The sequence below is a fragment of the Haliotis rubra genome, unplaced genomic scaffold (assembly GCF_003918875.1).
Source record: "Haliotis rubra isolate DU_JTF1 unplaced genomic scaffold, ASM391887v1 Scf9, whole genome shotgun sequence".
In the NCBI taxonomy this organism is placed as follows: domain Eukaryota; kingdom Metazoa; phylum Mollusca; class Gastropoda; order Lepetellida; family Haliotidae; genus Haliotis; species Haliotis rubra.
This window is the reverse complement of record NW_025767634.1, coordinates 4,307,966-4,321,278: the sequence shown is the minus strand read 5'-3', so window position 1 is coordinate 4,321,278 and position 13,313 is coordinate 4,307,966. Positions and strand designations below refer to the sequence as shown.

General features: G+C 49.3%; 1 protein-coding gene across 1 annotated transcript in view; it reads right to left on the bottom strand.

Moving 5' to 3' along the window:
• The window catches only part of LOC124263906 (DNA-dependent protein kinase catalytic subunit-like), a 116,472-nt gene that overhangs the window by 54,824 nt on the left and 48,335 nt on the right, over positions 1 to 13,313 (bottom strand). The window contains 11 exon segments of the mRNA XM_046698635.1: positions 10 to 112; positions 7,028 to 7,092; positions 7,196 to 7,288; positions 7,999 to 8,134; positions 8,595 to 8,842; positions 9,927 to 10,034; positions 10,256 to 10,433; positions 11,197 to 11,291; positions 11,665 to 11,787; positions 12,034 to 12,112; positions 12,246 to 12,390. Of these exon segments, the coding sequence (XP_046554591.1) occupies positions 10 to 112; positions 7,028 to 7,092; positions 7,196 to 7,288; positions 7,999 to 8,134; positions 8,595 to 8,842; positions 9,927 to 10,034; positions 10,256 to 10,433; positions 11,197 to 11,291; positions 11,665 to 11,787; positions 12,034 to 12,112; positions 12,246 to 12,390 (1,373 nt within the window).

Here is a 13,313-nt window from a genome sequence, read left to right as displayed (position 1 = left end):
CTCTCCTACCTTGTCTATGGATACAATGTAGTCATTGTATTTTGGACTCCCCTTTGCAAACTCAGAACTCTTCAGTGGGAAATGGTCAGCCACAAATCTATCCAGACTCTTCCTGAAATGTTTCATAACATTAGTGAGTGAGTGAGTGAGTGAGTGAGTGAGTGAGTGAGTGAGTGAGTGAGTGAGTGAGTGAGTGAGTGAATGAGTGAGAGTGAGCACAAAAACAACATCCGTGTCATGGTGTCTCAACTTAAAGGAAGAAATGCAGGTAGCAGACGTTTATTATCTTGTGGCACCTCCATGTGATGGTTTGGTGTTGACAGAATCTTGATGAGGCAGAATGCAAGATTCGAACCCAGAATCACTTGATACTTGCAAGACAAAGGGATGCAAGCTTGCACAGATATCATGTTCCCCATTTTCTTTTCCGACACATATCAGTGGCATCAAACATCAATCATATAGGTACCAAAATTAAAGAAAGAAATTCCAGTTTCAAAACTATTTCATAATTCTCATAGAGTTCCTACAATTAAATGTGTCATTCTTACAACAAATCCATGCTAAAACTTAACCAAACCTGCAGAGGTTTTCAATTCTTTGAAGAGAGTCGTCCTTGGGGTACATATTATGCATTTTCCGGCTGAAAAATGTCCTGTGACAGTTGTATCAATGTTTTTTGAATAAAAAGATTGTACAATAAATAAACTCTTTTATTTATTATACGGACCCTACCTCACGGAGTTACCTCCCTTAGAGCATGCGTACCAACTGGGTAGGCTCCTAGACCCGTATCATCATTCCTTCTGCTGAATTCTTATCAGTGAACAGAAATGGCGGGAGGTGGGAGGCCCTACCCAAGGGCGACTCTCTTCAAAGGGTGAAAACCTCTGCAGGTTTGGTTAATTCTTTTCAGAGAGATCGTCCTTGGGGTACATATTATGCATAAACACAGACTCCCAAAGACCGGAGGCCAGGAGGAGGGAATTCTGTCCAAGCACACTCAAAATATAGCGATCATTATCATGGAAAAATTGAACAGTCGCCAGAACACTCACCTGTCACTTTCGACCCAGTTTAGCTTCCGCGAGAGGCATTATGGGAGGGAACTGACAGGGAGGATTTGTGCTCAAAGGCGACCTCTAGCATAATGAGACATTGCACGTAGTCGCGAATATCAACGAAATCCGACCCACTAAGTGGCTTCTTTCATGAGAGCACCGTGGGGAAACAAAAATACCACTCACTAACGATACAGTAACTCCGTGAGAATCGAAAGGGGTACAGGTTCTCTGAGTGAGCTCACATTAGCAGACATGTCAATAATGGAATCTTATTGTACAGTAAGCGTCAAAACAAACCAATAAACCAAGACTCACTTTCGGTCAGGGTGGCAGGACACTGTCCACTGGAGAGAACAATGCGGCCAAAGTTTGCGCGATTCACGGGAATGCGTATCGAGCTGATAATGGCGTATAAGCGTGCTTGGCGGCTCCAAATGGCGGCGGGCAGATCTCTTCAATGGGGAGTGCGATGCAAAAGCTTTTGAGGCGGCTACTGCCCTGACCCGGTGAGCCTTCAACCCCTCAGGGGAGGCTTGCCCTTAGCCTGATAAGCGGCACAAATACGATACTAGCCAGCGAGACAAAGTCTGCTTGCTGGCTGGCGAACCAGCCTTCCCGCCACCGTAACAACAGAACAGCTGGGTACCCGTCACGGATCCCCTGCGTTCGTTTGAGATAGACTTTGGCGTCTTACGGACATCCAGCGGGTGAGTGCTTTCGTAGGAGTGGTCCCGATGTGGAAGGCTGGGTAAGAGTAGGAAGTTCGATAGGAGCTGTCACATGGAAAGCGTGATCGACCTTCGATTCGGTAAGTATCTGGGGCCGAATACTGACCGCGATCCGTGTGAAACACAGTCAGCGCCGGTCGGACGACATAGCATGTAAATCGCCGACCCTTGACCAGATGTTACCGCCACCAGAAAAACAGCTTTCCAGGTCAACAACTGAATGGAAATAGCCGATAGGTGTGAGAAAGTGGGACGGACAGCCAATCGAGCCACGATCGACAAATCCCAAAGGTGGACTGGTTAAGCCTGAGAGCAGGTCGAATCCGTTCAGCCAGCGCAGAAAGCTATGCGAGAGGTGCTGCCCCAGAAGAGCACCATCGACAGGGGGTGTGAAAAGTGGAAATAGCGGTGGAGTAGCCGCCAATGATCCGAAGCCGCCAGGCCTTCTTCAAAGCGAGCTTGCAAAAACTCCAATACTTTCGGACTAAATCCGCCAGAAAAGGGATCTGCAATCCCCTTATCTGAACACCAGCGCGCATAAGCGGGACCACCTATCCTCGTACTGAGCGTTTGCCGAATCCGCCTCGAAGCCAGAATTGTGTCTGCAACTGCTGCAGGAATTCCGGCGTGCCTCGAGGTTAGACCTGACAGAGGCCAAGCCACCCACTGAATCCGTGGATTTGGGTGGGGAAGCTCCGTTCTGAGTGAGAATGTCGGTCGCAAAGGTAATAGAACAGGAGGCTGAGCCAGAAACCTGAGAATTACGGAAACCAGCTCTGTGGCGGCCAAAGCGGTGCCAGTAGCACAAGTAGCCGAGCTGGCTGGGTGGACAGCTGTGAAAGGACACGGGGAATGAGTGGTAGCGGCGAGAGCGCCCAGAGCACTTTGCCCGTCCAATCCAGCAGGAAGGCGTCGGCAGCCAAGCGCCCTGGGTCCGGTTTCCGAGAGCAGAACACGGGTGTCTGATCGTCCGCGGACGCAAACAGATCCACCTCGAGCGACCCATTACAACTGGGAGATTACTGTGAATATCTGCCTGTCGAGCATCCACTCGTCGCGGGGCCAGGATCCGGCGAGAAGGCGCATCTGCTCGCATACGTTCTCCAGCCCGGGGAGATAAACAGGGGAGTACCTGACAATCGTACTGGTCGGCTCCAGAGGAGAAAGTCCCACGCTTTCCGGGCGCTGGGGACACCGTGCCTCCCTGCTTCAGGATGTGCGACATGGCCGTCTGGTTGTCTAACTGAAGGCGGACTACCTGGCCGCGGACATGCTCTCTGGAGGCTTCGAATACCAACCGCACAGCTCTCTCAGTTCCAACTGCGTTGATGTGAAGGTGAGCTTCGACCGGACCAGAGTCGAGGAAGCCGACAGACTGCAGAACGCCCCAGCCCGTGAGGGCGCATCTGTCTGAACTGTGAGAGCTGGCGTCCGGGATTTCCAAGGGGAACCCCTGGTGAGATTCCGACATTTGTCCACCACTGAAGGTGAGGTGTCAACCCACTCGGGGACTGTGAGACTGCGGCTCCAGATCCTCCGTGTGAGTCCACAGCCCAGCCAAAGCTTGCTGTATGGGCGCGCATCCTCAACCGTGCCCGCCACACTACAGAGATCGTCGCCGCCATATGGCCCAGTAGAGCGGAGCCAAGTCCGTGCTGGTGCCTGGGGCTGGAGAGGAATGAAGAGACCATCTCGAACTCTGGTGACCCGGTCGGGCGACAAGGAAGCGAGATCCTTGTTCGTTTGGAATCGCTCCAAGAAAAACCAAGTCCTGGGTGGGTACCAGGTCGGATTTCTTGAGGTTGATGATCCACCCCAGTCGAGTTAGAATGTCTATCACTGTGTGAGTAGCATCTTGACTTCGCTGGCTGTGTTAGTGCTCGAGCAACCAGTCGTCTAGGTAAGGGTAACGCGCCTTCCTTGCGCGGCGAGCTAGGGTAGCTGGGACTAACATGAGCTTGGTGAACACCCTTGGGGCAGTCGATATGCCGAAGGGCACCCTGAATTGAGTAATACATCCCGTCGTAAGAGAACCCGAAGGTACTGCTTGAGCGATGGATGTATGGGTACATGCACGAAATCGCGCATCCTTTAGGTCGATTGGCGTGAGCCAATCGCCGGGCTGAACAGATGAGATCACCCGGCGCAGTGTCTCCATCTTGAAGGATGGTGCTTGAGCATGCGATTCAACCCCTTGAGGTTGAGAATCGGGCCGGAACCCGCCGTCTTTCTTCGGGGCGAGGAAGTCGTGGAATAAAATCCCGCCTGTTCTCTCTCCCGGTGGAATGCGCTTCGATTGCGGACTTGTCCAGCAGAGCCTGAACCGTCGCGCAATATGTCCGCCCTGGCTTGACATGGCGGCACGAGTCGCGGCGTATGCGGTGAAGTCGGCGGACCTCGCTTCCACAGTGGGAGATGGCCTATGCTGACCGTGGCCAGCACCCAAAGCGTTGTTGGTAGCCTTCTCCCATTCCGGCAGGAATAGAGAAGCGACCTCCCACTGGGATATGGGGTAGGGCTGGCGTGTGTAGACCAGTAAGCGGAGCTGACTGGGCGTGACACCTGCGGCTTGGCGGCAGCCTGATGGGTTAAGCGGGAGGTCGGGGCAGACCTCCCAGCGCCCTTGAAAGGCTGGGAGCTAGTCGAGGGACTGCTCCTTGCCCCTACCCTTGGGCGGACCTGTTCCTCCGCCTACCCCTACCAAGCGGCGAAGCCAGCCCGGCAGACTTCGGGTGTAGGCTGCACCCGGCGGAGGAAGGTGGCGCGGGGAGGCGGGCTGAGACACCAGCGGGTGCTCCAACAAGGCCTTAGAGTCCTTGAAGGAGGTAGCTGCAGCGGCAGCCTCCTGTATGACCTGCTGGGCCCCTGGAAAGAGGGTGGCTCCCAGGCGGAAAGGGAGGGCCAGCAAGGTCTGCTGTGTTGCTGCCCGAGTACCTAGGCGTCGACAGCCCAGCAGCCGGCGCATCCCCATGACTGCGCACATCACCGTCGGACGCAGCAGACCGCAAAGAGTCGCTAGCGAGGTGAGCCTGCACTTCCAGCTGGCGGAGCAGCCGCGACATGCGGCGACATGTTGCCAGCATGCCCCTCCGCCTCCAGGGCCGACCTCTGAACCGAGGAGAGGTAGGCCTCATGGACCACCACCCGCACCTGCTGCATCGGCGTTCCGGTAGACCTCCTCGTAGGTCAGTGCAGCGTGCGCAGGGGCGCCAGCGAGGGCAAAAGGTGGAGTTAAGAGCCCTTGCCGAGCAGCGGAGCTGCTCGGAGGAAGCCGAGCCTCCCCAGAGGCGGCGGAAGTGAAAACACATTGCGTCAACAATGGTGGTACAACGAACAGGGGAATCCTCCCCAAGCTGGTGGCGCCGCCGCACGAGTTCAGGTAAGTCAAACCGTACTCGGGCACCAGACAAGAGGGGATCGACCACGTCCGAGACCAGCGATGGCAGAATCGCGGAGCTGCGTCTGTGAGGGTTGCCTAGGGGCAAGCGCCCTCGCCAGGCAAAGCGGAACTCAGTCGAGTCCACGCAACCAGCAGGCACCGCGGCCTGGGGTAGGCCCTCGGCAATTCTCTGCCCGGACCTCCCGCCAAGGCGAAGCAAAGCGGAAGCCGCCGTCATGCTCCTCGACCTCCCAAGCTCCATTGGCCTCGGCGTCCGAGCCCGAGTCAGAGGCTGGGTCTCCTCCGTAAGAGGACCCTAACCCCGACCCGGTGGACTGCCCTAGCGCTAGGAACCACAGGAAGGGAAGAACAGACAGACTGCTCCTCCGTCAGCGCCAGCCCGGCGTCGTGGACCCGGTCCCGAGGCGCTGGAGGCAGGCCAGGCAGAACTGGTGCCTCGGCTCTCATGGGGCGGGTGTGCGCAAGGACGGAATACCAGGAATACTCAGCGGCCGCCTGTGGCGAGCTCCCTCGAGGGGACTGGGAGCACCTCCCTCTCTCGGGCAGCCGAGGCGTCCGGATCGAAGCCAGAGGCAGCGGATCTACAGGCGCCCTCAAGGCGAGGGGATCGAGCGAGCCGGCGATCCCACCCGGACTCTCCGCCCCCATCCGGGTGGGTGAGGAACTCCTGCCGGAGACCTCCAACCGACTCACGAGCGAAGGACTTCATCGAGTCCATCTGCTGCTGAAACATAGACTCCATCAGTGACATGTCAAAACCACTTTCGAAGTGGCAGGAGAGGGGAAGGGCCGCGGGATTTTTTCCCTTTTTGACACACTGCGTTTGGACTTAGGCGGGGGAACCTGCGTCAGGTCCCCTCCGCCTCACGCATTTAGCGATAGAACAAGGTGTCGGCAGCCCGCCTCTTCTGGGCCGGGGAAAAGGCCAGACAAATAGTGCAGGAGTCAGCCTCATGGCCTGTCTTCTCCAGACAGGCCCGCGCTAACTTCAAGTATGACTGTCGGCCCGGGGATACTCCCCTCACAGACCCGAACAGCATGAAAGGCCTGAAAAAAACGCATAAACATGTTAGTTAGCGGTGACCAGCAGCATATAAACACGTAGAAAACATTGAAAAACTTCACGTGAAGGTTACCCACCGGAAAGTAATAGTTGGTTTTAATGCGCCAATAATACGACCACATGGCACGCTAAACTTCCCGCCATGGCAGAGCAACGCGTCGCGTAACCGCGGGAAAGTTCAGCGTATTTTGTATTAATACAAAGTCACAATTATGAAACAACCAACTGTAAAGCTTTACTGTTCCTTGTTTTAGGCAAATAAAGACCATACATACAGGTGGTGTCTCAGACATAGCTTTCTTAGTAGCTTTCAGCGCTGTCCGGCTCATGAAGTGCGTTTTTATAAACATGTCTGTTCACGGCAGTGACAGCAGAAGGAATGATGATACGGGTCTAGGAGCCTACCCAGTTGGTGCGCATGCGCTAAGGGAGGTAACTCCGTGAGGTAGGGTCCGTATAATAAATAAAAGAGTTTATTTATTGTACAATCTTTTTATTCAAAAAACATTGATACAACTGTCACAGGACATTTTTCAGCCGGAAAATGCATAATATGTACCCCAAGGACGATCTCTCTGAAAAAGAATGCTAGCTATAAAGATTGTGCTGACCAAATTGGTTTGACTAAACTCTTGCCTGCTTGTCTGTTGTTGTCTGCACAGATCCATTTCATGATCTCTTACAACCAGCATCAGTGGCCTGGTACAAATTTAACCTCACCTTTGGGGTGAGTACAATGGCTGACTATGTGTCTTATCTGAACCACACTTACTTGAGGTTAGATATGTGGGGTTCACCAACAACAGAGAAGAACGGGAGCAAATCCAACACACGATTCTGAAAACAAAGATGACATACAAATATATCTCATACTTTTATTGACAATATTTCATTACTTGGACATTTCTATATATTATGAATTGTGCCTTCATGCCATTACCTTAAAGGCCAAGTTGGTCCTGCTGTCTGTCAACATGGTCACATACATCTCAAACATGGTGGTGTACGCTGGGTGTGATGTATCCGAGGCCAGCTGAAACAGGCAACACACGGAGGTAAGAATGGGCACTATAAGAAGGCAGGAACAAGCACCAGGTGGAGGTATGAATAGACACAATATAGATGTAAGAATAGGCACCATATGAAGGTAGGAATAGGGATCTACACTCTGCAGTCTGTTTTCAGGGACATGACTAGATACTGTGTAGATACAGTGAGTGAGTCAGTTTAGTTTTACGCTGCACTCAGCAATATTCCAGCTATATGGCGGTGGTCTGTAAATAATTGAGTCTGGACCAGACAATCCAGGGATCAACAGCATGAACAATGAACAATCTACGCAACTGGGATACAATGACATGTGTCAACCCAGTCAGCAAGCCTGACCACCCTATCCTGTTAGTCAGCCCCTTACGACAAGCATGGGTTACTGAAGATCAATTCTAACCCGGACCTTCATGGGTCCTGTGTAGATACAGATACTTGAAGATAGTAATTACTGGATTAAATGAAAACATAAATAAGTACAGATACAAGTTAACTGAATCATTTCTGTTGAAACTCAGGTAATATTTCAGTATTACTGGGACATTTTAAATGCTCACAGACATAGTCGGTTAGCTAGATGATTGTTTGACACATACCATAGAACACTAGGAAAAAATTATACCTAGCTAGGAGTGGAGTATTCTGTATGTATCCAGTTCACCATGTCACTAAGCCAGGCTACATGTACACACTCACTTTACTGTCCACCTGCAGCATTTTAGTCAGCAGCATGATGATCACCTCCTGCTGGTCAGCTGTGGCCTTGTTGAACACCCACGGCCGGAAACGCTCCCACTGCATCAGGATGGCAGACAGCACACGTTCACCCTCCCTGGAACACAAACATAACTCCAGGACCAGGATTTAATGGTGTGAATGAGGTACCAGGTTCAAATCCACAATGGGGACATGGTTGCCCCAGTCACTTCAGGCACCGTAATTCGTTATTCAGAACTACGTACTTGGGCATGCGAAAGCCTATGATTTAGGGTTTTAACGCCAGTTTGCTTCAAGTATATTTCTAGGTTTGTCAGCATGATGTCTATGCTTGTTGGTTAAAAAAAGTGGTGATAATTTGAGACCTGTTTGTGCTTTGAAAAACTTCTAAATTTTGATTGGTTCTGGAATTGATCTTTCATAGTGTGTCATACAGAAGAGAACCTAGCTGTGCCATCATGGTGTGGTGCCTTAGATTACTAGGCCAGCCTAGACCAATGATGATGGTGGTGATGATGTCCTTCCTCCCTACTCAACCATTTTGCAAAATCTGACCTCAACGAAAGACAACCTACTTTTTGCGGAGTGCCCTGTCCTTGACCACGTGATCCACCATGCTGACCAACAGACTGCTCACTCTGCGAGGCTCAGTCGCTGCATGCTTGGCCAGGAGAACCAGTATCTCGTCTGCTCTCTCAGCTAAGTGGGCGCTGATGGGTGTTTTGAACATCGTGAAGAACAGGTCCCCATGACTCTGCTCCAAACCTTGGCTAAGTCCCAGCACAAACTTGCTCTCCAAGAGTGATTCAACCAGACTGTCATCCTGTCAGGTGTTAATTTGGTGTTAATTTAGCATACATAGATCTGAAGTAAAAACTGGAGTACCGGTCAGTGAATCCTTTGCATTGAAATCATACTTCAAAACCTCTATGCTGGTACTCCAAATTGAACCAAACTATTCTTAGTAAGGCCTTGGATGTAAAGAGCTCATTACTGCTATGACGTCTTCCAAGATGAAATATGGACTTGGTGTTACAAATGCCCAATTTTCTAAAATAAAAGACAAGAACTGCAACTATTTCGCTACTTACCTGGCCAGTTGATGGAGAGTTCCAGAAGGCACAACACTTACCGGCAAACCCAGATAGATGGCCAGTTGGGCCAGAGGTCCATCCAGGAGAAGGTACACTTACCGCAGACCCAGCTGGAAGGCCAGTTGGAGGAGAGATCTAGCCAGGGAGAGGGCACAACAATTACTGGCAGACCCAGCTGGGATGCCAGTTGGAGGAGAGATCTAGCCAGGGAGAAGGTATGACACTTACCGGCAGACCCAGCTGGAAGGCCAGTTGAAGGAGAGATCTAGCCAGGGAGAGGGCACAACACTTACCTGCAGACCCAGCTGGAAGGCCAGTTGGAGGAGAGATCTAGCCAGGGAGAGGGCACAACACTTACCGGCAGACCCAGCTGGAAGGCCAGTTGGAGGAGAGATCTAGCCAGGGAGAGGACACGACACTTACCGGCAGACCCAGCTGGAAGGCCAGTTGAAGGAGAGATCTAGCCAGGGAGAAGGTATGACACTTACCGGCAGACCCAGCTGGAAGGCCAGTTGGAGGAGAGATCTAGCCAGGGAGAGGGCACAACACTTACCGGCAGACCCAGCTGGAAGGCCAGTTGAAGGAGAGATCTAGCCAGGGAGAAGGTATGACACTTACCGGCAGACCCAGCTGGAAGGCCAGTTGGAGGAGAGATCTAGCCAGGGAGAGGGCACAACACTTACCGGCAGACCCAGCTGGAAGGCCAGTTGGAGGAGAGATCTAGCCAGGGAGAGGGCACAACACTTACCAGCAGACCCAGCTGGAAGGCCAGTTGGAGGAGAGATCTAGCCAGGGAGAGGGCACAACACTTACCGGCAGACCCAGCTGGAAGGCCAGTTGGAGGAGAGATCTAGCCAGGGAGAGGGCTGTCGGTGTGAGGCTGACAGATGAGTTCTGGCTGCCTGTCTTCTGTATGACTCCCTACAAACACAAATAAATGTCACGAATGATAACAAACAGAACTTTCTATCCACTAATTGGCGATTATCATGTTTCATGTAACAATACTATGGCCAGGGCCCCGTTCCTCAAAGCGATCGTAGCGCTACAACAGTCGTAAGTCTATGTTAAAGTATGGGAGTTACGATCAATTTTGCGCCACGACGCTTTGGCCCAGGTAAACAAATCATGAGCATATTCACCTGGTACACATTTTGCATGACCTTCTTGGCCAGTTTGTTTGCATCTCCGCCATGTTTGATTGCTTCCATCAGCAGGCCATGTTTATGTAGCTGCGTGTACCCGGCCACCAGCTGCTGGACACCTGTGTGGTCAACACCGGCATCGGTGAACGACAGCGGCAACAACCCCACCACGTCTCTACAACAACATACTTCATACTATCAGTACACAAATACATGCACGTCAAAGGAATAATAAGGGAGTACACTTAGATACTGTATGAACTATTCCTTCACACAAAGACTATGCATCAGATGTTTCAGAAACAAATGGCCATGACCTCAATCCCACTTCACCCTGATTCAGATTTTCAACATCACTTCTATATGCCTGTATTTTTACAAAAGCAGAAAATGCCAATGACCTTCATCACTCAGGCATATCCTCCCACATCAAGATGTGTTCGTTTGTTAACATCACACTCAGCAATATCCCAGCTATATGGCAGCAGTCTGTAAATATTCCAGTCTGGACTGGACAATCCAGTGATCAACAGCACAAGCATTGATCTACGCAATTGGGATATGATGAAAGTGTCAACCAAGTCAGCAAGCCTGACCACCCGATCCCATTAATCACCTCTTACGATAAGCATGCATTGCTGAAGATCAATTCTAACCCAGATCTTCATGGGTTCCTACATCAAGATGACACTGATATAAGCACAATAGTTCAAACAATACATCTGTGCCTTTAATAACTATGCCATACATTCATATGATCTCAACTTATCCTCACTTTGAAGATCTTTGAATAAGCACATACAACAATTTCTAACATTTGAATGTACCAGCGCCTTCAGCATGTACTAGTTGCATGGATATGTGCGCTATAGAAATATCCTAGAATAATAATGATGTACAGTGATGAATATTTTCCAAAAGTCCTGATGACCACCCACCTGTCTCCCTTGAGTTGTTCTCCAAGTGTCAGTTTGAACTGTTTCAGGTGGTTGGGAGGAAGGAACTGCTTGAATACTACAAGCACCTGCTCCATCTGCAGTTTGCATAATAAGTCGCAGACTTATTATTTTTTTCTTCGGACATTATTCAGTTACGACATGTCAAAATGATTGCATCATATTCTTTCTTGAAAAGACATTGAATTCCCTAGCTTCTTCATCATGTTATGAGCATGCACCTTAAATGTGGCACACAGACTGACAGAATGATACAAACACAAATTCAGAAAAGCTGCATATTTGCAGAAAATATATGGGAAAATACATCACATTTGAAAATTAATTACACATATTATTAAAAAACATTAGATAAACTCAGATCAGCTTAAAGTCTCTCAGTCTGAAATATGATGGAGGTAAATGTCGTATACCATATCTGGAATTACCATGAACAACCACACAACTTACCTCTTTTGGCAGTTTGTTCATGATTTCAATATCTCCCATATTGAAGCCGACCGAGCTGGGTTGTACCACACATCTACATAGCAGCGCCCACAGGGACTGGTTCAGCATTGACTCAGGGATTACCTGGAATATACGCAACAATATTGAACATGGCTGGGTTGTACCACACATCTACATAGCAGCGCCCACAGGGACTGGTTCAGCATTGACTCAGGGATTACCTGGAATATACACAACAATATTGAACATGGGTGAAATGTACCATACATCTACACAGCAGACACTTCAACATACACAACAAAGTTAACAGAGCATTGCTGACAAATATTTGACATATCTTCAATCGATGTAGACTTGGTTATCCCATACCTTAGCAGCATGCTTGGCATGGGCTCCATACATGACTGTCAGCAGGTTCCACACTCTGACCATCACTGTGCACTTGGCCCTTGCAAGCAGAAAGGATAAAATTACTCACAATGTAAAATCACCCACTAACTTCAGTCATATTAGTAAGCAGCTAGGATATCCCTAATGTCTTATTCAGAATTTCTTCAGTGACATATATGTGTGTCCAGTACCTGTTGTAGTCATCTGTTTCCCTGGGGGTGAAGAAGTCTGCTGTTGATTGATGCTTGAACAGTTGGGAGGCTGCCTGGATGTCAGCCAGGGCTAGCTTCTCACAGAAGTACTGGATACTGGAGAATACATGAGACCGGGATTTGCCTGAAACACACACAATGATGGGTTCAATCGATCACACTGAGTGAGTGAGTTTGGTTTTATTCCGCTTTTAGCAATATTCCAGCAATATCACGATGGGGGACACCAGAAATGGGCTTCACACATTGTACCCATGTGAGGAATCGAACCCAGGTCTTCAGTGTGATGAGTGAACGCTTTAACCACTAGGCTACCCCTCAGTCACACTGAAGTACTGAAGTAATACAGACATAATATGAAGGAATGGCAAACTATCCTCACCAAGGAGGTATCAAACACATTGACACATGTGGTCTGTTAGATAACAATTTGAATCAGTCATTGGTTATGAAGAAATAACCAAGATTCCAATCTAAAATAAGGCATGGAGGAATACCTGGAGATGATTAGGATCTTAAGTTACAGAATGAAAATCAGCATTTTTTATCGCATTTGTCACAATTCACCGCAAGTTGGATTTTTTTAGAAACATAATCTTTTACATTTGCAAACCTGCCACATCACAAGCTTAAACAAAAGCCATCAGATGACATTTGCCCCTAAGACCTGATCCAGTGCAAGTCATCCATGAACAGCTTTCTTATTATTATCATCAGCCTGACAGTGACTACTGCATTATTATATTGGTACCAATAGCAATCAATTTTCAAAACACTTTGGTCTTTCTCATTATTCCGATCTGTAGTATTCAAAACAACTGTAACATAACACAAAAATAATAGCTCACTTCAGTGAGTGATGGAAGCACTATATTTTCTTTTTAAAAAACCTACTTTGTTTGTAGTTTTGCATGTGTTGCCATGCAAAGATATACTCGTAATTTCCTATATATATTTATGAATGCGCCAACATGATCCACTCCTATTCATACAATGTCCCATGTAGTGCTTGCATGGTGCAATGGCTATTAATGGAATAAGATTTTA